The sequence below is a fragment of the Bidens hawaiensis genome, unplaced genomic scaffold (assembly GCF_021521415.1).
Source record: "Bidens hawaiensis isolate Kalapana, Puna unplaced genomic scaffold, B.hawaiensis_p1.1 tig00002735_1, whole genome shotgun sequence".
Taxonomy (NCBI): domain Eukaryota; kingdom Viridiplantae; phylum Streptophyta; class Magnoliopsida; order Asterales; family Asteraceae; genus Bidens; species Bidens hawaiensis.
In genome coordinates, this window is record NW_027491147.1 from 163,990 (window position 1) to 189,762 (window position 25,773).

Genomic DNA, 25,773 nt, shown 5'->3' on the forward strand with positions numbered 1-25,773 from the left:
CACAAGGTAAAATTACAATGGAAATATACTATGTTAAAACATAATTTGATAAACATAATGAAATAACACGTTTGCAAATAAAACATAATGGTAAAAACATTATAGAAAAAAAATCCTTATATTGAAACATAATGAAAAAAACACGCTATGTTAAAAACATAAATTTGGTAATAACAATGAAATAACACATTTGTAAAAAAACAACATTAAAAACCCAATTTGTATAAGAAATTAATAAAAAAAACACAATGCCCATAATTATAACACAATGTATAAAAAAACACACTTACTTTTTTATAACAATATGGCACTTGTATTTAAGATAAAAAACACTCGTTATTATGGTGATTTTTTTATAAAAAAATGTTGTATAACAAAGTTATAGACGCTTTAAAATGATGGAGGGATTGACATGTGGCTTGCAAGTGGAGATAGAAATTCAACAAATGTGTGTTATTCCTTTTATGTCATTCCCTTTATTTCACACATGATTTTGCCGCAAACTAATGTTAACCATTCAAATCCAAAATCAATGGACTAGATTCGTCGTAAGAGAAGTTGGAGATATGGTCGAAAGAGAATTTGGAAAATGTGAATAGAATTATGAGGTGTTTCTACATGTGTTATGGGCTTAAAATAAATTTAAAAAAAATATGTATTATTCGGTATCAATATTCCAGGTGCAGAAGTTAGAGATATGGCAGGTGTGCTCGGGTGTGAAGCTAGTAAAATGCCCTTTATTCATCTCGGTGTTCTGGTGGGTGCCAATATGAATAAAGCGCACAACTGGAGCGGGATCATGGATACTTTTGAGAAAAGATTGGTAGTTTGAAGAGCCCACTCTTTATCTATAGGTGGAAGGGTTGTGATGATTAAAGCGGTTCTAGAAAGCTTACCGATGTACTATTTCTCTATATTTAAGGTGCCAAGTAAGGTGGTGGATAATTTGGAGAATATAAAGAAGAGATTCTTGTGGGTAGGGTCTTCTAATGCCAACAAAATCCATGGGGTGGCTTGGGAGAGGGTAGCTCTTCCTAAAGGTAAGGGTGGTCTTGGCTTATCAAGAGTTAGAGATGTGAATAACTCGCTTCTTGCTAAGTGGTCTGGCAATTTCAATAAGAGGTGGATGGGTTATGTAAATGGATTATTAATTCTATACATACTCAAACTAAAAATCGGGAAGTGTTGCCGGCCAAGAAAGGAAATTCATGAGTATGGCCTAATATAGCTAAGGTTGTGAATAATTTGATTTTGGGGGACAACAAAACGGTTGACCTCATAAAAGGAAGGCTATGAGATGGCCAGAGTATGAATTTCTGGAGTGACAATTGGGTGGGATCTACAAGTATAAAAGAGGTTTGCCCTCATTTATATAAGCTTGGTTGTGAATAATTTGATTTTGGGGGAAACAGTTGGTTTGCCATAGAGACAAAAGGTTTAAGGATTAGTCGCTCTAAAACATGGTACCTCCATTGTGATTTTAATGGGGTAAATGACAATGAGGACGTTCAGATCACCATTGAAGGGCAAGTGGTTACGCATGTAATGAAGTTCAAGTATCTAGGATCATTTGTTCAGAGCGATGAGGAATTAAACAGTGATGTGGCCCATCGAGTTCAGGTAGGATGGTGTAAATGGAGAGCAGCCACATGCATATTGCGCGACAAGAGATTCCCAACTAAACTAAATGGAAAATTTTATTGGGTCGCAGTTAGACTTGCAATGTTATATGGAAAAGATTGTTGGGCCATTAAAAAGACACAAGTGCAGAAAATGGAGGTAGCAGAGATGAGAATGCTACGATGGATGTGTGGGCATACAATGTTAGATCGAATAAGAAACGGTGTGTTTCGAGAGATATTAGGGGTAGCTAACATATCCGACACGTTAAGAGAGTGGAGATTGAGATGGTTTGGACATGTGAAGAGAAGACAAACGAAGAATCCTGTAAGATCCGTAGAAAACATTACTATATAGGGGAGGAGGGGTAGAGGTTGACCTAAATTGACTTGGCATGAGAGGATTAGACATGATTTGCTAGACCTAAACCTCTCCGAGGACATGGTTGAGGATATGGATTCTTGGGGACATAGAATTAATGTTAAGGATTTTTAGGGAGAAAGGAATAACTGAGGAGATTCTCTTTACCTTATTTATGGTCACACACCATTTTGTTATTAATTTTTCATATATTTATATACTTTCTATCTATACATGTATTAGTATTATTATTGTTACTACGTGCTATTATCAATTATATTACTGTTGAACTTTGGTTCCCTCTTATATTCTCTCATACACGTGTTTCTTAGAGCTGAGGGTCTTCCTGGAAGCCACCTCTCTATCCCGTTGGATAGAGGTACGGTGTACCTACATCCCACCCTCCCCAGACCCTACTTATAGCCTTGCTATTGGTGGGATCCACTGGGTATGATTGATTGTTTAAGCTTGAAAATAACAAAAGGTGTAAAGTAAAGGAACAATTTTGGAGGAATGAAGGTAGTTTATGGTGGACTTGGGATTGGAATGGGACTCATGGGAATGATTAGGAGATAATGGTGGACAATTTACAGTGTGTTCGCTTAGGAAGATGGTAATTTAAAATAAAGATGGCATAAACAATTATGTCATGAGGTGGTGCAAATGGGTTCCAACGAAATGTAATATTCATGTTTGAGGGTCGAGATGAATAGAATTCCTACGAGGGGTGTGATTGAAAGAAGGAATTTATCAGTTTCTTTTATTGAGTGTGCTTTATGAGAGATGGGGAGGGAGTCAGCCGATCATATAACCACGAGTTGTTTGGTCTCGAAGATTGTATGGGAACATATTAGTTGATGGTGCAAGATGTCTCCAATCTATGGTTTTTCGGTTAGAGATATATTAGAACTTCACAAGACTGTCAAGCTTGGTGAGGGCGAGAAAGAGGTGTTTCATGGGATTATTATTATTGCTTGTTAGAGATTTTGGAAAGCGAGAAACGAAAAGGTTTTTGAAGGAAAGGAGGTGAAAGTAGAGGAGATTATTGGAGATATTAAAGCGCTAGGACTTTTATGGTTTAATAAAATATCCAAATATAGTTCGGTAGATTAGTTAAATTGGTATAAGTTTGATTTCATGTAGTTTGTTCTTGTTTGTGGCGCTACTCTCCGAGTTGTGGAGGTCAGTCGTGTGTGGGTGTGTTGGTGTTGTGTTTTTTGATGTTGGTTGTTTATAAAATTTCACAAAGAAACATTCAAAAATACATATAAGTTTAAAATTGAAACTTTGTGTCGCGAGGACCTCATTGGTCTACATGATACCACCAACTTTAACCACATCATACGAAGTTTTCTTTTTGTTTTTTCTTTTAACATGCAGTGGCGGATCCATGATTTTTTTCCAATAGATTCACTGTTTTTAAATGCTCTAATTTTATACGACCGACCATAAAAATTTCGGGTCGATTAGAAGGTTTAGGTCGGTTCAACGGTTCGGGTCGGGTAAGGCCGTAAGGTTCATTACATAACATAAATACGATAAATTAACAAAAAACAAACATCATCATAGAAATGATAACATACATAATAAAGATACGATTGTCTTTTAAAACAAATAAAAAAAACTTACTTATAGTTGTTCTCTACGAGTTTTCATCTTTTGGAAACGTTGCAATACATCTTCAATCGAAACTTGTTGAAGGAACTCTCTTTCAATGTTACAAATGCAAGCATCGTTCAAGAATCCATCACCCATCCTATTACGCAATTCTGTCTTCAAATGCTTCATTGAAGAAAAACTTCTTTCAACACTCGTCGTTGCAACCGGTAAAACTAACGATAACTTGATTAATCGATAGACCAACGGGAAATCAATGTGTTTTCTTGTTTCCACCATCCTTTTGGCAAGCTCACTTACCCCATTCAAGTCGTCAAACCGTGTATCTTATTTCACATTAGCAATGTAGTTGCCGAGTTCATAGATAAGCTTGTCTTTTTCATCAAAACTAAAATCACATGGATACATCTCGGCCAACTTTAGCAAATTTAGTTTATCAAAGGCTCTAAAATTAAGACACGGGCTCAAAGAACTCATATAAATAAGCAAGTAAGTGGTTACCTCGTTAAAACGGTTACCAAGCTCTTGAATTTGCATGTCGAGTACCGTGTTAAAATTGTTGACCACATAATGTTGACGATTAGTGATGCCGGTCTTCTTTCTTCGATTTTTCGGGTCAACATAAACGGCTTCCATGTTAACCATTTCAATATCATACTTTTCACAAAAGGATGTGACATCTATCAAAAGTGCTTCACACAATGTGTTAGTAACACCCAAAAATGTGCTTCATCAAATGTAGATAAAACACAAAAGTATATGTTCTCATGTATAATTGAAGTCCATTTCCTTGACTTTTGTGAGCATCAAGATCTCCCGAATTTTCTATATATTCAAGCACGTCAATAACACTAGGATATAAAGAAACCAAACGGGTCATCCTTTTTTCATGAGAACTCCAACGTGTATCTCCGGCTCTTGCAAATGATAGTTCTTGATTTTGTCCACTTCCCGTTTCAACTTCCGGATTCAATCCCAATCTTTCTCTTTGACTTTCTCTTATCAAATCTACCCGCTTGCAAGATGCACCAACAACATTTACTAAACTTGATACTTCATTGAAAAGTTTAAAACTTTCGTGATGTTAGTTTGCAAGAGCCACAACAACAAGTTGAAGTTGGTGAGCAAAACAATGAACATAATATGCAGGTGAATTTTCTTTCGAAATCAAAGCTTTCAAACCATTAAACTCACCGGACATGTTACTTGCACCATCATATCCTTGGTCTCTAATCCTACTCAAACTCACATTGTAATGAGCAAATAATTCATCATTGGCCTTCTTAAGAGATAACACGGTTGTTTCCATTACATGAACAAGGCCAACAAATTGCTCTTTCACAAATCCAATTTATCAACATATCTCAATAACACAACCATTTGTTCCTTTTCAGAAACATCCCTCGATTCATCAACTAATATGGAAAAGACGTCATCACCAAGTTCATCAAATATCTTCTTTAATACTTCTGCCGCAAAATAATTACAAATCTCTTTTTGGATTGATGGAGCCGTCATTTGGTTATTCTTCGGAGCATTGCTTAATATAACTTTACCAATTTCTTCATTTATTACTCCAAATAATTTTAAAAGCTCTATGAAATGCCCTCTATAAAGAGATGTTTCGGACTCATCATGACCACGAAAAGATAAAGCACCATTCAACAATCCATAAGTGGCTAAAATCGAAGCACTTAATCGCATCTTATATTCCCTTTTGTTTTTATCAGTTTTTTTATCAAGTGCCACATGTACAGATTGAGGTTGGTTAAGTAAGTCTTCCCCTCTTTTACGCGCTTTGTCATGTAAACTATTGCATTTACTAGCATGAGTTGTAAATCTTGAGATTCTATGCCACCACCGTACACCTTCACTCACAAAAGCATCATTGTGTCCAATTTCCTTAAACAAGTAACAATATAAGCAATACACTTTATCCGTTTTGACACTATATTCCAACCAATTTCCATGCTCTTGTGTGTACCAATCTTTATTAAAACGTCTTGCTTTACTACTAAAATCTGTTTGTGGAAACTCATGCTCTGTTGGTTGACATGGACCTCTAAGCAAATAAGTTGGTCTAATTTCATCTTTTTGACTTGGATGATAAGATGAAATTGGTTTCCTTTCCGAAGGATCCCACGAAAGGTCATTCAAATATATTCTTAAGGGTTGTTTACTACTTGAAGATGATGATTGAATGTTTGATGGTTCACTTAAGAAATATCTTTTAATATTTATAATGCTTACAAATCAAAATTAAACAACAATAATTATCTAATTCAATTAACAAACTTCAACATAATCATACTTTCTAATTGTAAGTTCAGTAAATAAACAATAATAATTGAAGCAAAACATCAAAGCATACCTTAGTACCCTACTGTGAATCTGTGAAGATTGGAGTGAAGGAAAGATGGAGACTAGGGATGGAGAGGAAGGCAGAGGAGGCGAGGACGTTGTGGGTTTGTGGCGGAAAGAGAGACGGCCGCTGGCGGTGGACTGCAGTGGTGGTGGGGCCCTGGGGGGTAGGGTTTGAACTGCAGGAAGCGTCTGATGTTGTGTGTTAGCGATGAGTAGAAGTAAAAAGTAAACCCTAACTTTTACTTTGCTGGATAAAAAAAAGGAAAAAACGGAAATAAAAAAAATTAGCGTTGTGGTTTAGACTCAAACCCGGGTCAAAAGGAGGGATGGCGGAATTAAAGAGGGGAGAATTACCACCAGACCAGAGTTATATATTGTATATGGGTTCACTCTCAAAATATATATGGGTTCACTCTCATAAATTATACCTATATTCTATATAAATTTTGGAACTCAGTGGGTTCTCGTGAACCCGTATGATACTATATAGATCTGCCCCCGTTAACATGTAATGTTTTCTGTTTTAATTTCGGTACCGTAACAAACGTAATCAAAACCGACCTAATTGGCGTCGACTCGCCGCAGAAACGCAAGGGTTTAACTGACCTAATAACGTCATTTCGTTTTAAATATGTTATTATTTTAGTATCATAAGCGATACGAGTATTTGGGCTTTTATTAATTTAGCTTTTGTGTTTAGTGCGAATATCGTAACGAACCTGACTGATACTAACTGAATTCGTGTCTCTTTGATCATAAGTTACAACTGTTTGTTAATACGTTAATTTTTCATTATAAGGTACGAGTGCCGTTACTGTTTGTAGGTTCCCAGCCGGATCTACACGAAAATATCTCATATTACGTAGGTGCGGAATCCCTACGTAAGACGATACGAGTGTTAGACGCGATATACGTTAAACCCAAGTACAAAGACACGTTACATTGCAACTCCTTTAACACGTGATAGCCAAATCACAATTACACGTACTGAACTCCTGTTACAAAATAACCCGTACATCAAACATATATAATTATCGACAACTTCGCCTAACAGGCTAGGCGAAGTTGTTGATAACTTCGCTTGTTCCACAAGTTCGCTTATAACAGGCGAACTTGTGAGACAAGTTATCTAAAACACATAAACAAATCCAACTAACACGATTACAGACACTAGACATTGAACTACTGACATCATGTACCAACAGACTCCCCCTTGGCAGTAGATTCATATCTCTAACTTCAATCACGTGTCTTGTAATTCCAAAACTCGAGTCACCCGTCTTCAAGCATGAACTCCTTCTCTGACACAAACGGAAACTACTCTCTGATATTTCTTGCCTTCTTCTTTCCATGCCGGAATATAGAATATCTTTTTCTCGTTCAGCACCTGCAAGTCAGCTTGAGACAAATTCACCAAGTGCATTGGATCATACACTCTCAGCAACTCTTGTTCATCTTCATCCTCCATCACCGCTTCAGCTGTTTCACTATCAACATACCACCATTTCAGATTCTTTAAGACATCCTTGGGTATTTGTTTCATCGGCACTTCTTTTAAACACCGGATCGGCTTATACTTCATTATCATCCAAGGTTTTCCATCAGCTCTCATACCTCTGTCTTTATCTTCAACGAGCTTTCCTTTCTGCGGCTTTAATAACTCGAACTTTTTCTCTTTTATACTTTCTTTCCAAACGATCTTCCCAATAATCCTAGCCATATTATCACTACTCCTGTTTATCAACCCCAACTTGGCTAAGTCCTTCACCTCACACTCCGGCAAGGTACTAAACGATCTCAACAATCTCTTGAAATACTGAACTCCATCAAAACGTTTAATCACAAACAGCCTCAACTGCTCATCGTATAACCAGCATATAATCCCCTTCTTCGATTCAGCATACCCTTTGATGTTGTAACTCTTCTTAAACATAGTTGGGACCGCTGGTTTCTTTGTCTTTACAAACCATTTAGCATAACCTTCTTTCCATCTTGGATGCTCTTCCCATTCAGTCTCCTCGCTTCCCGTATCTTGACCCAAATTTGACTTATCAGCTTCTGGAATTTCATGCTCAATGTTTTCCTCCACAATCTCTCCCTCTTCAACCTCACTGTCAATCACAATTTCAGCCCCTATCTTCTCAATTTCTTCAATCGGTAACACATCGTCGTCACCTTCAATATCAACATCCACCATCTCCTCATCATCCACTGCCACCACGTCATCACCCCCCGATTCACCAGTTGCACCAGTAGACCCCCCCTGAGATGTGGAAGTCCCAAGAGCTTGTTCAGTTATTGGCAACTCACCACCTGCACCTTTCGATGCATTGGGATCATCGTCTCGATCATTCCTCTTCTTCGTCCTCAACTCGTCACCTTTGCAGCTCGTCTCCCCCTGAGATGCCAAGAACTGTTTCAAGGCATCAAAAAGTTTTCCGTGCTCAATCACGAGGGACGCCTGAATCTGATTCTCTGCAACAAGGCGCTGAATAGCGTGAGTCTGGATCAGATTTATTCTCGACTGCTCCGCCACGCCCCTTTCAAGAGCTGCTATTCTGTCCAAGTCAGATAAGGTTGCATCAAAATCAAAACTCATATGAGAGGTGTCTTGAGCATACGGTGAAGGGATTCCAAAAGTAGCTGGAACATCATAAACCGGCATAAAAGTAACCGCAGGTGGTATCGAAGCAGATAACCCTGCAGTGGCAACCAGCGTCGACTCAACGAATCTTGCAACTACCTCCGATGGAGTAAGTGTAGGAGGTGGCAAGGAAACAATTTCTGGAGTCGAAAACTGGAATGTAGTGGGTGGAATGCCAAATGAAGATGATGTAGAAACCACGGGAACATCCGAGGTGATTGGTCCTGTCATAGTCATGGACGCAGGGACCATAGTCATTCCAAATAAAGCGGGTAGAGAGAAGCGTACCACCCTCGAGCTTTCACCAGCTCCCGATCCTTCACCCGGTCTTACCCGTTTCGATCGACGAACCAACCGATCTAACTCCTCCTTATAATCAGACTCACAGTCATCAGTATCTTTCTTTCTCTTTCCGTGAATTCTTTCTTGAGCGACCAGTATCTGTCTTGCTTGAGCAACATCATCAGCTGAGGAGTCAGAATCGGTTCTTTCAGAGTCAGCTACAGTCGTAGCTACCATCGACACATCCATACTAGAAACCTGCGCAACTGAGACCTGAACCTCTTCCTCAGGATCAACTCGTTCCATGTCAAAAAATCCTTGGCCACCAAAAGCAGCTTCAAGGTCTACGTGTTCCTCCGGTGCCACAACAGGAGCAGCAGGTAGTGCTTGCTGTACCACAGGTGGTGGTTGAGAAACAGCAGCCTGTTGCGGTGCCGGATCCCGAAACTCGTCTCCACTAGGAGCAACATACGCTGGGTTTATCAAATACCCAAATAGCGGAGTATGTCGAGGACGAAGCTCTGGTTTACTTCTAGCACTCGACGCTCTGCACTGTGCAAAAATTCTCTTGCTGACACTCTCCACATAACGAATCGGACGGCACTGAGGTAGCGTAGGAGCTACATGATTCAAGATCATTTTTAAAAACCAAGGATACATCAAGAATCTTTCACGAGCCACCGCTCGTCTCTGACGGTCTATTTCATAGAACACCATCTGACTGAAGCTGTAACGCTTGTTGTAAGTCAGTGCAGCCATTGCCGATTGCATCGTGGCACCCTTACCGTCCGTACCAGCCTTTCTACCCGACATGCACACGATCATCACGTGCATGAGAAAGCGCCATTGGTCCAACAAAAATCCCTTGCGTCTCTGAGTGTCACCCAATGGACCAGAATAGCCCATTCTTAAAAATGCACCGTCTCTGAATGGAGCAACAAAGTCTGTAGGATCATCTCTCATTTCATTTCCAAACTGCGACGCAACCCTTATCTGCTCAGAAAAGAAAGGCACCACCTGATTGTTAACGGTGGCGCGCATAACTGGGGGTTCGACTCTACAATCGTATTCCACCGTCTGCCAGAAGTCTTCTATGTTTGGCAGAGAAATGGGCAGAGTTGTAGTAATAGCATGGAAAATACGCGAGCGAATCAGAAAAGTGATGATCTCGCGATAATCATCAACACCGTTAGCATCCGGGTCCAGTGTGATGTACATATTGTGCCCCGGAAAGAATTGACAGTTGTTATCACCACCTTCGTCACCACCAGCACCACCGGCTCCTGCTACAGCTGCCATATCTGCATAACAAACAGTCTAAGTTAGAACAATGTCAAAGCGGATCATAACTTCGCCTATTACCAAGAGCGAAGTTATGATAAATTCTGGTGTGCAAGCGAAGTTAGGGAAAGGGCGAAGTTAAGTATAACTTCTCCTGAGAATAACATCGCCTAATCCTAACTTCGCCTGAGACTATCCAGACAACATAATTAATTTAAAATTGATTAGGCGAAGTTATGCCATAGGCGAAGTTGTGAACAACTTCGCCTAAACATAAGTTCGCCTGAATCTGAAACGGCGAATTGCAGACGTCCAAACACGATTTAAATGGTGAATTGTTGGTTTATCACATGAAAGCATGTTATAATAACGATCTAGAAGATCAAATTAGGTATGAACACATTTGAAAGAGTTTGGTTAGCGGGTGTTTAAAGGTTTGCATGAACGAGGTCACAAATCGGACCGAAACGACATTTGATTAACACCATTGATATGAATTATAAGTCACTCGACCTTACACACCTTTAACACGGATTAAAAACGGAGATAAACAACAAGTTGGATTCGAGATTTAACTTCGCCGAGGGTTTAATATCACAAGTTAGCTTAATATAACTTCGCTGGGTTTTGAAAATAAGTAAAAGTTTTGACTGAGTTGACCCTTATATAGGGCTGAACATTATACAGGCGAAGTTAGGGTTAACTTCGCTTACCCTTAACTTCGCCCTATAACAAGTTCGCCCTTTCTCAACTTCGCTTGGTATTAAACTTACAAAACAGACCCTTATAAATTTGAACATTATGCTATTTACTTTTAAAACTTCCTTTACAGAGTTAAATGATACGATCAAAGACCAAGTAACCAAGTTTTAACCATAAAGCGACATATGCAATGAAAATTTTAGAAATAAAGTACACGGGATCAAATTTCAGTCTTGACAGGGACTTGAATGTTTTAGAAAAGATCCGAACAGGAATCATACTAGTTAAGTGATTGTCACATAGATCCATGTTCAGCTATATTATGACATAAAGAACAGGTTGTAAGCAGGTAAACAACTTAGTATGGTTTTCATCGCTTCTGTGATACGGATTAGGTTCAATTAAGATCAAAATATAAACGTACAACACATCAGAGATTGTGATGCCTCCCATCTATTCTCAAAGCTTATTTGACTTTCCCCGAGTCACCCCGAGGTGACCTCGACCCGTAGTGTCTGATTAAACCGTAAATACATCTTGATCTTTTAGAGTCTTCTACCCTTTCTCTTTCTTGCCTCTTGATTGATAAGTATAACATTGTAAGCTTCAGAAGTCTTAACAAGGAAATTTTTTTTTTTTTTTGATAATTAAGATTTACATAGCTTCAAACAGTAGACTACTGCAAGTCCCGAATCTGGATCACTGCAGGTACTTGACACACTATCTTCTTGGGAATCAGATCACTCACGGGCTCGTGTATGACTGGGTAATCGCTTTTCTGCCTATCATTCGGAAAGATATATATGGAGACATACACAACTCTTAATGAGTTGTCCCTTTAAATCGAGAAGATTTAGTTAGTATCACTTCTACTTTTACGCACCATAAAAAGCTACCATAACATACAATGACTGTTCTAGAGTCTTTTAGGCCTAATAACTTCACTAGTGAAGCACACAAAAATAGTTTGAGTATCACTTTCCAAGGTTGGATCAATTTTCTTAGAAACATTGTATAGAAAATTCTTACGAAGTTATAGACTTGAAAAATTATATCATCTCCCTAAAAAAATTTAAATTCTATCGCCCCGATCAAGTCAAAGTCATCAGGTAAACGGCTATCCTGAAGATCCAATGGATCAGCTGGACCGACCACATACGAATATGCATCCTTTTAACTAAGTATGAACGACTATTTTTCAGCGACAGAATGAAAACACATCATAAACCGCCCCAGTCGCTTTCTGTCATCTTGTTAATGGCTATCCTCATAATCTACTGGTAGAAGTGAGGACCAAACACATCCGAAGATATGTCCTTCAAACAGAAGCAACCGACATAATTCTAAGCGGTAGTGACGTTTTTTTTTTATTTTGTTTTAAGTAAAAACGAAAAATACGGTTACTCGGGATTGATCATCCCATTAAACTCAACAAGGTTTTGAAAACGAGTTCTGTCAAACGCTTTAGTAAAAAGATCAGCGAAATTATCTAACGAATCAACCTTTTCGAGCACTATTAATTTCTTCTCAGCACAATCCCGTATAAAATGATGACGAATGTCAATGTGTTTAGTTTTGATGTGCTTTACGGGATTGTTAGTTACTGAGATCGCTGCAGTGTTATCAATGCAAATAGGAGTTTGAGTGAAATTCAGACCGTAATCGCGCAATTGCTGTTGTATCCAGAGAACCTGGGAGCAGCAGTTTGATGCTGCCATGTACTCTGCTTCACAGGTAGAAATGGCTACAGAGGTCTGCTTTTTGCACTGCCAAGACACCAATCTTCCTCCCAGAAACTGGCATCCACCGGTTGTCGACTTCTGATTCTGATTGCAACCTCCATAGTCAGAATCCGTGTAAGCAACCAAGTCCAGGTCTCCCCCTTTCGTGTACCACAATCCCAGCTTAGGCTTGCCTTTGAGATACCTTAGTATTCTCTTCACTCCCTTCATGTGAGATTCCTTTGGGCTAGCCTGAAATCGAGCACAGAGACAAACTGCAAACATAATGTCAGGTCTAGATGCAGTTAAATACATTAAAGAACCTATGATTGCTCGATATTGGGTGGGGTCCACATCTGCGTCACTGTCTGAATCAGCACCCAGCTTGTGGTTGACGCAAACCGGAGTATCAAATGGAGTGCTGTCCTCCATCTTGAAGCGTTTGAGAACGTCTTGGACATATTTAGTTTGATGGATGAACATCCCCTCCTTCTTCTGATTAACCTGCAATCCTAAAAAGAAAGTTAATTCACCCATTGCACTCATTTCAAACCTCCTTTTCATGACTTCCTCAAATTCCTGACACATGGCGACTTTTGAAGCAGCAAAGATGATGTCGTCCACGTAGACTTGAACTAGGAGAAAGTCTCCCCCCTTTTTCTTGACAAACAGCGTGCTGTTGATCTTTCCTCTTTCGAACCCATTCTCAAGTAAGTAATCAGACAAGGTTGCGTACCAGGCACGAGGGGCCTGATGTAGTCCATATAGCGCTTTACTTAACTTGTACACGTGATCAGGAAAGTATGGGTCAGGAAAACCTGGAGGCTGCTCAATGTACACAACCTCATCGACTTTACCGTTAAGAAACGCACTTTTCACCTCTAACTGGAACACCTTCAACTCATTGTGTGCAGCAAATGCCAAAAACAAACGAATCGCTTCCAATCTTGCCACAGGAGCAAACACTTCATTGTAGTCGATCCCTTCTTGCTGATTAAACCCTTTTACGACCAGCCTCGCCTTGTCCTTATGATTATCCCTTTCTCATCTCTCTTACATTTGAAAACCCATTTGGTGCCTATTGCATGCACATTTTTCGGTTTTGCAACCAATTTCCATACTTCCATCTTCTCGAACTAAGCTAACTCTTCTTGCATGGCTTCGACCCACGAGCTGTCCTTTAGAGCCATTTGATAGTTCTTTGGTTCAATCTGGCTGATGAAGCAGGTGTACAAGCATTCATTTAAGATACCCGTTTCTTTAATGCTTGCGTAAACACAAGTGTGTTCATTCAAGCTTCGTCTTGTTTGTACACCGTCAGACAGATCACCTATTACATTCTCCAAAGGGTGATTTTTGTGAATTCCAGTAGTCGGAACCGAAATGACTTGCAGATTGTCTTCCAGGTTCGAAGAGAGTTCATCAATGGGTGATTGTTGTTGAGAGTGAAAAGGGTTGTAAAATTCTTCTTCAGTAGAGGCGGCCGGAGCATTAACGGCACTTGACGTGGAAGGTTGACATTCATCGTACTGTGGACGTTGCACAATATTTTCCTCCTCATCATACAGAATCTGTGAAGCAATTTTCTCATCAACTTCTGCAAAATTCAAGTAAGGCATATTAAAGGATTTGAACAGTTTATCATAGTCAAAAACTTCAGCGGGTCCCGTGCTGGGCATTGGTGGTTTGTAACTCGTGATGTCGGTGTTACATACCACTTCAACCTTGTTGTTCGATAAATTAAAGACTCTTCTGTTGGGTGTCCCAACAACATATCCGACTAAAATACCTTCGTCGGCTTTCTCACCAAATTTAGAGTTTGTCTTTAATATCGTACATGGGGACCCAAATGGTTCGAGACCATTCAAGTTTGGTTTTCGACCATGCATAAGTTCATAACAAGTTTTATTTAGCTTTTTAACAGTTAAAACACGATTAAGGATATAACAGGCTGTGGCAACTGCTTCAGCCCAGAACACCACGGGAAGTTTAGCATCAGCCAGCATGGTTCTGGCTCCTTCAATTAGCGTCATGTTCTTCCTCTCAGCCACCCCATTTTGTTGTGGAGTATACGGGGCGCTGTACTGGTGGTCTATCCCTTTCTGTAAGCAGAACAGCTCCATCTGGTAGTTTTTGAACTCTGTCCCATTATCACTCCTGATATAGTTAACCTTTCTCCCCACAATATTCTCAATCTTAGTAATCAAGTTAATTACCAACTGTACCGTCTCATCTTTTGTCTTCAGAAAATATACCCAAGAATATCGAGAGTAATCATCAGTTATTACCAAGCAGTACGATGTTCCCCTTAGACTCTTTACATTCACGGGACCGAAGAGATCCATGTGAAGTAGGTCTAGGGTACTGACAATTGAATTAACCTTCTTGGTGTGATGAGGTTTATTGTGTTGCTTTCTCTTCTTGCACGATAAGCATTGGTCTTCAAAGTTGAAGTTCTTCAAGGGAACACCAAGCACCAGCCCATTCTTGACAATGTAGTTCATTTTTCGAAGATGTATATGCCCCATTCTTCGATGTCATACTCAGACTCAGATTCAGTTGCCTTTGACAGAAGACATGATTCTTCTGTTGTCATCTCAGTTGACCTCATATCCATGACGTATGTGCTCTTTTCTCTTGGAGCCTTCATCACCACCCATGCCTCTGGTATCTTGAAACCAGGATACAGAACAATTGCCTCATTTTTAGTAAAGTGCACTATGTACTCTTTGTCACAAATCTGAGATACACTCAACAAATTATGCTTCAACTCCTCAACAAAATTCACCTTTTCCAATTTCATTTTTCCATTTGTTACAGTTCCAATACCAGTAATTCTACCTCCGCTCTCTCAAGCGAAACTAACTCTTCCTCCTTGAACAAGTTTCCATTCATGTAACAAATTCTTGTTACCAGTCATGTGCCGGGAACAGCCACTATCCACAATCCACCGATTGTTTACAGTCCTGTTCAACTGTTCCTGCACGATTAAAGCAAAGGATTAAAATCTGGGGACCCAAGACCTATTGGTCTTGGGTCGATTAAATCTGTTAAACGGCATCCCGTACTTTGGCTGTTCAAAGTCAGTTTGAGAATAATTTATGTAAGTTCTATAAGGATACCTTCTTGAGAATTAACTATGAGGCCATCCAAACCTTAGTGAATTAACTGAATTATTATTGTTGGTTCGGTTGTTTACTGGGAAAAACTGAGATCGATTTCTTTGAAATCTTGGGTTAGTCCAATGTCTGAATTTTGGAGAGTTAGCATTCTTACCATTATAGTAATTACTATTAGTTTTATTCTCAGTTTTCGGAGGCCTCATCCCTCTGAATCTCTGATTGAGAGGGCAATTAGCAATTAGGTGTCCGATTTGATTGCATCTGAAACAACTCCTGTGTTCAACTTTCGTCTCAACAGTTGTTTCAGATGTTGAGGTTGCATTACTATTCGTTTGTCTAACATATGGTGGGACAAACGGGTTTAGGGGAGAAATCTTTTCAGTTGGCTTATATTCCTCCCCACGTTTTAGTAATACTACCTCTTCTTTTATCTCACTAGATTCGGATGTCTTGTCCGAATTTGATGAGACAGAACTAGGAACAGAAATCTTAACATTCGAAACAGGCTTATTTGTTTTGCTTTGACTAACTTCAGGTTCTTTAATCGAAACTTTGACAGGAACTGTCTGACTAATCTCATCATCAACAGAATTCTGATTACTAGGATTATACGTATAGTTATGATTATATGGTGGTTGAACTTCATAATAGCCAAATCCCCCTTTTTTAACTGGGGAACGTTGAACACTTACGATGTGATCAAGCATTGCTGAGGAGTTTCTAAATTGTTCAATTTTTCTGTTTAATTCCACCACTTTTACCTGGTAATCAGCTATCTGTTTATCCCTGTCAGCAATTAGTTTGGTTTTTTCTTCTAACACTTCATAACTAAGATCAATTACTTGTATTTTTTTCAGCTAGACTTGCTTTAAGACTTCTGATATCTTTTTCACTAGCTTTTATTTTTACCGAGTAACTGTTTTCTCTAGTTTTAGTGTAATGATGATCTTCTTTTAACGTTTTAAATTGAGCGTCCAAACTAACAAACTGATCGGTTATTGTTTTCAATTGTTCAGACAGATTTTCGCATTGCATACAAGGGAGTTCAGAACTTACCTCAGAAAGCTGATCGTTCACTTCTGCCATGTAAGCTTGATTTTCCCCCTTCTCCCTCTCGCTTCCTCCAGTTTCGATGTTAACTAAATTTGCCTGTTCGAAGACTTCCTCAACCTGTAGATTCCAGTTATACCCACTATTGTGTCTAGATACCATAGACTTATTCTCACTATCTCCCCCATTCTGTTGTGCAGGCCTGGTCTGGTTGCGTTCGACTCTCTCATTTGTACATTCCTTGGCAAAGTGACCATTTTGTTGACAGTTATAGCATCGAACCTTTGACTTGTCAAGCCCTGGTCTTTCACCAACGAACTTTCTACCCGTTTTCTTCATGAACCTTTTAACTTTTCTTACTATCATCGCCATCTGCCACTGCAGATCCATCTCTTCCAGATCATCAGCATCAATCTGATGATAGTCTTCATCCAAAGTTGCGGGATCGACTGTTTTACCTTTGATGTAATTTTCATAAGATGCAATGAAAGATGCATAGAGGGCAAACTGTTGTTCAGCTGATTTAACACTCATGGGCATCTGTGAGTATTTGTTGGTTTGAGCATTTGATGAAAAGTTACCAGTTGTGGCTTGAGGTTTTGAAGAATTACTTCCTCCAGCTACAAAACATACATCACCATCCATGTTGAGAGTCACATGACCATCATGAGTTGATTTTGAGCTTGAGTCTCCCTTTGAGTAGTAAGCAGATGATTCTGATCTTGAGCTTGAACTTGAACTAACTTTTACACCGTACATACCCGGATCCTGAACCTGATCAGTTAGTGTCTCTTTCCGAACCATGTTAAGTTCAAAAGTTCGTAATTTATTGACTGTAGTTTCCAAATCAAAATCGGCAAACTCTTTATCTTCTCTCATCAAGACCGTGTACATTTCCCATTTCGGTGGAAGAGCATCAAGAAGTTTCTCTACTATCTCCTCTTCTTTGTATACAATGGAGTAATTGCTGAGTTCGGTCATCAGGTGATAATATCTTGTGATGATATCATCAAGTGATTCATTTTTCAAATATTTGAACACCGAGAATTGGGTTTTTAGTAGCTTAATCTTGGATGCACGTATCCCCACATTACCTTCATATCGGTTTTCTAGAGCTTCCCAAAGCTCTCTAGCAGTTTTGTATTTCTTGAAGGTGTGTAGAATTTCTTGTGGAAGAGCCATGGTGATTGCTGCATGAGCTTTACTCTCTGCCTCATACATCTTCTTTTCTTCCTCTTCCATCTTATTGTACTTCTTAATCTGATCACGACCCTCAAACAAGGCCGTTGGTGGAATGTATCCATCTTGAATGCACACCCACATCTTAGCATCTTGATATTTAACATACTGCTCAAACCGATCTTTTCAAGCCACGAAATCGGTACCCTTTAGCATTTTTGGGGCCTTAGTTGCTGAACCGGCCTCAACTTCCATTTTCACCAGTTCCGTAATGTTTATCGAAGTCATCGCTGAAAGAAACACAACTCAAAACACGAGGAAAGTATAAAATATTTTTTTATTATTTTGAACAGTGCCCAGTAGGCGAAGTTAAGTATAACTTCGCTTAAGCTTAACTTCGCTAAACCTTAACTTCGCTTGCTTCTTAACTTCGCCTGATGTTAACTTCGCTTAATGACAACTTCGCTTAATTCAAGCGAACTTGTGAGACAAGCGAAGTTAATGATAACTTCGCTTAAACTAATATCTTCGCCTAAACCCTACGAACAGTGATGGCAACTTCGCCTGATGAACAAACGGTTTTTGCAGGTTTTAATTTGACGTATTTCGAGGTATGCGAAGGTGTAATGGGTTATTCTTGATGGTGAGAGATGGGTAGGACACAAAAACTCGATATTTCAACGTAAACTCGTCCCGCGAATAGTCGAACGGAACGATTTCTACACTCGTGTGATAATCCCGAGCCACACAATCACTAGCAAACGCTCTGATACCAATTGTAGGTTCCCAGCCGGATCTACACGAAAATATCTCGTATTACGTAGGTGCGGAATCCCTACGTAAGACGATACGAGTGTTAGACGCGATATACGTTAAACCCAAGTACAAAGACACGTTACATTGCAACTCATTTAACACGTGATAGCCAAATCACAATTACACGTACTGAACTCCTATTACAAAATAACCCGTACATCAAACATATATAGTTATCGACAACTTCGCCTAACAGGCTAGGTGAAGTTGTTGATAACTTCACTTGTTCCACAAGTTCGCTTATAACAGGCGAACTTGTGAGACAAGTTATCTAAAACACATAAACAAATCCAACTAACACGATTACAGACACTAGACACTGAACTACTGACATCATGTACCAACACTGTTTTCTACGTTCACATATTAATATTTTCAATACTATTGGTATTATAAAAATCTTAACCCTACCAGACGAATTCATGTTAATTAATTCATCGTCCTTACACAACATATACAAACCTAGTTAAGATTTAAAAACCATTTATTCCTATAAAAAAATCATCAACTTTACATTCTAGTGAAAGTAATCTTGACTAAAACATTAATAATATTCCCTAAAGTTGAAAACCTCTTTGAAACAAAGTTCTTAATTTGTCCATTGTCGGCCCATAGTGTCAAGACACTTATTTCAAAAACCACCACCTTGTTTTACTGTTTCTTGATCCCAAGTGAAATTAAGCTGCTTATAAGTACATCTCTGTAACACTTAAAACAACATATTCAAAAAATAACCACTTTCCATATTCTATTATCAAAGGTTTACCAATTTAATTCCATAAATGGAAGCTAACCATGCAGTCGGCGCGGCGGTTCAGCCGCCAAGCACCGTCTCATCAACCAGCGGAACCCTCGGCGGCCATCTGGCGCGCCGGCTAGTCCAGATCGGCGTGAACGACGTGTTCTCAGTTCCTGGTGACTTTAACTTGACTTTACTTGACCACTTGATCGCCGAGCCGAGTCTCAACCTCATCGGCTGCTGTAACGAGCTGAACGCCGGATACGCGGCCGACGGCTACGCCCGAGCTAAAGGAGTGGGTGCTTGCGTGGTCACGTTCACTGTTGGTGGACTCAGTGTGCTCAACGCCATAGCTGGAGCTTATAGTGAGGGTTTACCGGTTATTTGTATTGTCGGTGGACCGAATTCGAATGACTACGGGACGAACCGGATTCTTCATCATACTATTGGGTTGCCGGATTTTACACAGGAGTTGCAGTGTTTCCGTACGGTTACTTGTTTTCAGGTGATTGATTCTTATTTAATTCATTGATTATTAAACTGATTTATTATGTTTGCTTATTGAATCGATTATAGTGATTCTGGCTAACTGATTAATCGTGTTTTAAGTTAGGATATACCATTTGATTATTATTGTAAATTCAAGGGAAAATCATGAAAATATCCATTTTTACTGACAAAAATAATAAAAAAAGAAGTGTTAATTATCTATTATCTATTATCTAATAGAAGTAAATGTCAACTTTGGTGCCGCAAGCCCATCATTGGGACACTTTGTGGCACCCTATTGGTTGGATATTTTTTTCTTTCAATTTCGGCCCGCAATGAAAACGTAACGAATACTTACCGAATGTGAATATTGTTTTTGTTCTTTTTTTCTGTTACTCTGTTTTAGTTACTTTATCGTCTCAAACACGACGTTAACCAACTGAATTTAAGTAGACTCACTGAGTTTTGTTTTAGTTTCAGTACGTAATGAAAATCGACCGAATGTTATTTTTGTTTTTTTAGTTCCATTACCGTAACAAACATGATGAAAATCGACTGAATTCGCGTAGACTCAACCGCCTCAACACCCGGGATCAATAACGGTCGGGATTTATCAACGATCGAGTTTTGCCGACCCTTTTATAATATTTTTGTCTTAGTTTCGATACTATAACGCATGCAACCGATTTTGTTCTTTTAGTTTCTCCCCGCAATGAAAACGTAACGAAAGCCGACCGAATTCAAGTATAATCACTGAGTTTTGTTTTAGTTCCAGTACGTAATGAAAACCGACCGAATGTTATTTTTGTTTTTTAGTTCGGTTATCGTAACGAACATGATGAAAATCGACTGAATTCGAGTAGACTCAACCACCTCAACGCCCGGGATCGATAACGGTCGGGATTTACCAACGATCGAGTTTTTCCAACCGACGCCACGCCATTGGTTCACCCCAATTTTTATAATTTTTTGTCTTAGTTTTGATATTATAACGCACGTAACCGAAACCAACCGAATTCACGTCGACTTACCGTATCAACGCTAGGGTTTTACCATTACCCGAGTTTTGCCAACCTGCCTGGCGCAACGCGCCGGGAGAAATACTAGTTGTTTTTAAATAACCAATCAACCAAAGCGTAATATATGTATTTTAGAAGCTATAATGAGGTAGACTCATTAGGCTACACAAATAAAAAAATAAATGACTCTCTTTAAAGTTGAAAGTGGCGTAGGATATCAGTCAGTTTTTGGTGACACGTGCACCGTGATTGGTGGAAATTATTAAAAATTAAAAATGGAAATGTCAAATAACTATTTTTATAATTTCACAACAGTTAAAAGTTTAGTTTGTTAATATCCTCGGTTAAATGAGTATTTTCGTGATATTTCTTTATTTTTTAACCATGAGAAGTCGTTACTAGAAAAATTAAGATACTCTACTATCAACGGGATCAGCTAAATCACAAACATTGCATGACTGATATGTGACAAAATTGAACAGGCAGTGGTGAACAATTTGGAAGATGCTCATGAACAAATAGACAATGCAATATCAACAGCTTTAAAAGAAAGCAAACCAGTCTACATCAGTATAAGTTGCAACTTACCTGCAATTCCTCATCCTACATTCGGAAGAGAGCCCGTACCGTTCTTTCTTCCACCAATGTAAGTCTAATTAATTCATTAACAAATGGTTAAAATTTTTAACTAAAACTCGCAATGTACAACATTACTTGTAGATCAAGTAACCCATTGGGTCTAGAAGCAGCAGTGGAAGAAACAGCTAAGTTATTAAACAAAGCCGTAAAACCAGTGATCGTAGCTGGATGCAAATTAAGAGTTGCAAAGGCACAAAAAGCTTTTTTGGAATTCGCAAATGCTTCCGGATATCCAATAGCTATAATGCCATCAGCCAAAGGACTTGTACCCGAACACCATCCAAACTTTATCGGGACATATTGGGGTGCGGTTAGCACCAACTTTGTTGGGGAGATAGTGGAGTCCGCTGATTCTTATATCTTTGTGGGACCCATCTTTAACGATTATAGCTCGGTTGGTTACTCGTTGTTGATTAAGAAAGAGAAACTTGTCAACGTGCAGCCTAATCGTGTGACAATCGGTAACGGTCCGTCTTTGGGGTGGGTTTTCATGGCTGATTTCTTGAGTGCATTGGCTAAAAGGTTAAAGAAAAATAGTACAGCTTTGGAGAATTATCATAGGATATTTGTACCTGGTGGTGTGCCTTTGAAATATGAGAAAGATGAGCCTCTTAAGAGTCAATATCCTCTTCAAACACATTCAGGTATGAATTGTTTCTACATAAATCCACATTTTCGGGTTTTTTTTATTGATTGAAATTATTCTATTAACAGGAAATGTTAAGTGGAGAAACCGCGGTAATTGCTGAGACGGGTGATTCATGGTTCAATTGTCAAAAGCTACGCCTCCCTGAAAATTGCGGGTAAGAGTGGTTCTTTATGTAAATTTTAGTAACTAATAAGCATACTCTCTTTTATTAGTTATTATAAATGTTATAAAATAAATATGCTGTGAATTTTGGTGCAGTTATGAATTTCAGATGCAATATGGATCGATCGGATGGTCCGTTGGTGCAACTCTTGGTTATGCTCAAGCAGCTAAAGACAAACGTGTGATAGCTTGTATTGGTGATGGTAGTTTCCAGGTACTGCATGTCCTCTGTTCGTAAACACCTTAACGGGCTATAAAACTTTATTTGGATTTGAATCTTTGAAAATCATGCTTTGGGCAAATGGGTTATATTTTAGATGGAAAACAATGAAATTTACATGCTATGCGCAAACAAACCACAACCTAGAGTGTAAACGGGCCGATCCAAGCCCGAGCTTGGCTCGTTTCGAGCTCTATCTCTAAAGCTCAAATTTGTTTGTGAGTAGTTTTTATATAAAACAAAATGTATATTAATTATATGGTTATTTTCATCGTAATTTTTTATATAATAATTAAAAATATATTTAATATACTACATAAATTTATTTAGATAATGGGCTCGTTAATTTAGGCTAGCGAGTTAGCTCGAACTCGATCAGTGAAGCTCGGGTTTGAGCTCATATACCAAACAAGCTTATTTTTGAGCTTGAGCTCATTTAAGCTCTGCCCAATTTGAGCTTTGAGCGAGCTGATCTCGAAGTTGACAAGTGACTTAGCTCGTTTATGGTATGAACATTGTTTGAATTACAATGAAGATCACATGCTCTGGGCAGAAGGCCTGTGAACTTTAGTTGAAAGGAATGAAAACCACATGATTGGGTCAAATGGGTTATTAATATTTTCAAGAAAATGGAACAATGAAATTATTATTTTTTTTACCAAGTGATGTTAATTATTAACCAGGTAACCGCACAAGATATTTCAACTATGATTCGGTGTGGACAAATTACAATCATATTCCTAATCAACAACGGAGGTTACACAATCGAAGTAGAAATCCACGACGGTCCTTATAATATAATCAAGAACTGGGACTACACCGGTCTTGTCAACGCTGTCCACAACGGTGAAGGCAAATGTTGGACTTGCAAGGTTAATAGCTAATCATTCATGAATACCAGTTATTATCCAGCTAGCATTTTTTTAAAACTGTTCTATTATTCAAACATCCATGAACATGAATTGTTGTAACAGGTTAAAACTGAGGAAGAGCTTGTGGAAGCCATTGAAACAGCAACAGGAGCACAAAAGGATTCACTATGTTTTATTGAAGTATTTGTGCACAAGGACGATACGAGCAAAGAGTTACTAGAATGGGGTTCGCGAGTCTCTGCTGCTAATAGCCGTCCTCCGAATCCACAGTAGTCACATTAAGTATTGTGCCTACAATAAAAAAGACCATTGTCGTAGCTAACTAGTACTTGTTTCTTGAGGGAGTTATAATAAAATGTTGTATCTTGTTTATAAATAAATAGGTCTAGTGATTGTTAACACTTGAGGTTTGTACTTTGTCTTGTGTGAATAAGAGCTGGTTGATCATTTCAAGTTGTGCTCCAAGTACGGTTATTAGGGCATAGAAATAAGGGTGTGAATTAACCGAAAAAACTGATCCAAAACCGAAATAATCAAACCAAAACAAAAACCGAGGGTTAGGTTTTATGTTTTGAAAAAACTGGACATTTGGTTCCATTTTGGTTTTGCATGTAACTAAAGCCGACAAACCAAGTTGAACATATAGATTTTCATTTTTTATATTAACTTATGTGTAATCTATAATTGTAAGGCCCGGTTTTGTTATTAAGTCTTTCGTATTTGTAACTCGTATTAGTTTACGTTTATGTCTATTTACGGTTGTAAGTTTTGGCCCGAGGGCTCTTGTACTTGAAGCCCATTGGCCATTTATTAATGGAAATAGAGTATGGATTACACATACTATATAAGGTGTGTGTAAAACCATACTCAAGCAACCTTTGCATTATAATCTATATCCAAGTTACTTGCAAACTCTCTCAACTCCTTCACCCTTCTTAGTTTCGGCTCCACCATACCCACACACAAGATCCGAGATCTCGTTCTAGCTAGTTGTTTTCGTCAACTAGTTGTGAGGTTGATCCAAGAACAACTAGTACTTAGTTTGTTTTGTTGTTTGATCCAGTCACGAGACCTACAATTGGTATCAGAGCTTTCGGGTTCTACTAGTTGTAGATCTTGGGTCACAACCTTGGATTTTGGTCTTGTGTGTGAAAAGACGGATTTTTCAAGAAAATAAGTGGTTTTCGGGTTCTTGTGTTCTTCAAGGTCTTAAGAATTTTTGTTGTTGAGTTCATGAAAATGTCAAAGTTTGGTTGAAAAGGTTGAGATTTTGGTGTTTGAATTCTCAAAAGATGGTGTTTTAAGTTGTTGCATGTGAATGGATGCTTGAAAAGTGTGATATTCATGCATTTGGGTGTGTATTGTAAAAGGTGACAAGAAAGTTAGTAGGTGACATTCCATTTTTAAACTCGAATTTCGATTACAATAGTCGCTTACTTTTTAAGACTCGAATACAACCATTTACTCGAATACACTCCCCACATTCGATTACAATCTACCCAACTCGCATACTTTCATTCCATTCGATTACAAATTCCCACACTCTCTTACAATTTGATTACTCGCTTACTCCCCATACTCGCATACGTCCTCTTCAGTCGCTTACATTTCTTTTCACTCGCTTACATCTTAATCGCTCACATCAGATTCTCTTACATCCCATTTCGCTCACAATCCCTTTATCAATTACATTCCAACTCGCTTACACCTTACTCGATTACAACCATCATCCACAGTCGCTTACAATCTTCCATCGATTACATTCTCATTAGCTTACATCTCATCACTAGCTTACAATTCCATCTTGTATTCAAAATTTTTCTAAGTCAATTGTAATCTAATCAAATTTGATTATAATACAATTTTCATTAGCTTACAATGTGTGTGATCTTTATATTCTAAGGCAATTTTAATCTAATCAATTTTGATTAGCTTACAATTCTCATTAGATTACATCAGAATTAGTTTTTTAGCAGATTTTAAAAAATGGCAAACCCAATTTCCACCGTTTCTAGTGCTGAAGCTGTTAAATATGTGACGTTTGAGAACGAGGCCGGAACCACCTCTCAGCCTCCAAAGTTGATGAAATGGGACTGTCATTTTGATGAGTTAAGTGGAGATTTTACAACTATCTCAAGATCATTGATTATAATCTTATTAGACCTATTGAACAAGGTCCACACCGTCCTATGACAACCGGTACTGATGGTGAGGTTCCCAAAACAG

General features: G+C 38.6%; 1 protein-coding gene and 1 pseudogene across 2 annotated transcripts; one reads left to right on the forward strand and one right to left on the reverse strand.

The window, feature by feature from the left end:
* Positions 1–3,924: 3,924 nt before the first annotated feature.
* Positions 3,925–5,301, reverse strand: LOC143620908 (uncharacterized). The gene is made up of 4 exons (XM_077092483.1): positions 4,975–5,301; positions 4,792–4,930; positions 4,393–4,650; positions 3,925–4,277 (listed from the first exon to the last, which is right to left on the reverse strand). Exons 1-4 carry the CDS (start codon positions 5,299–5,301, stop codon positions 3,925–3,927), a joined length of 1,077 nt encoding a protein of 358 aa, XP_076948598.1.
* A 14,165-nt stretch (positions 5,302–19,466) lies between these two features.
* Positions 19,467–23,821, forward strand: LOC143620936 (pyruvate decarboxylase 1-like; annotated as a pseudogene). Its single transcript, XR_013151422.1, has 7 exons — positions 19,467–20,002; positions 21,488–21,651; positions 21,726–22,288; positions 22,359–22,447; positions 22,552–22,669; positions 23,359–23,547; positions 23,650–23,821. The product of XR_013151422.1 is annotated as a pyruvate decarboxylase 1-like (transcript).
* Positions 23,822–25,773: the final 1,952 nt, after the last annotated feature.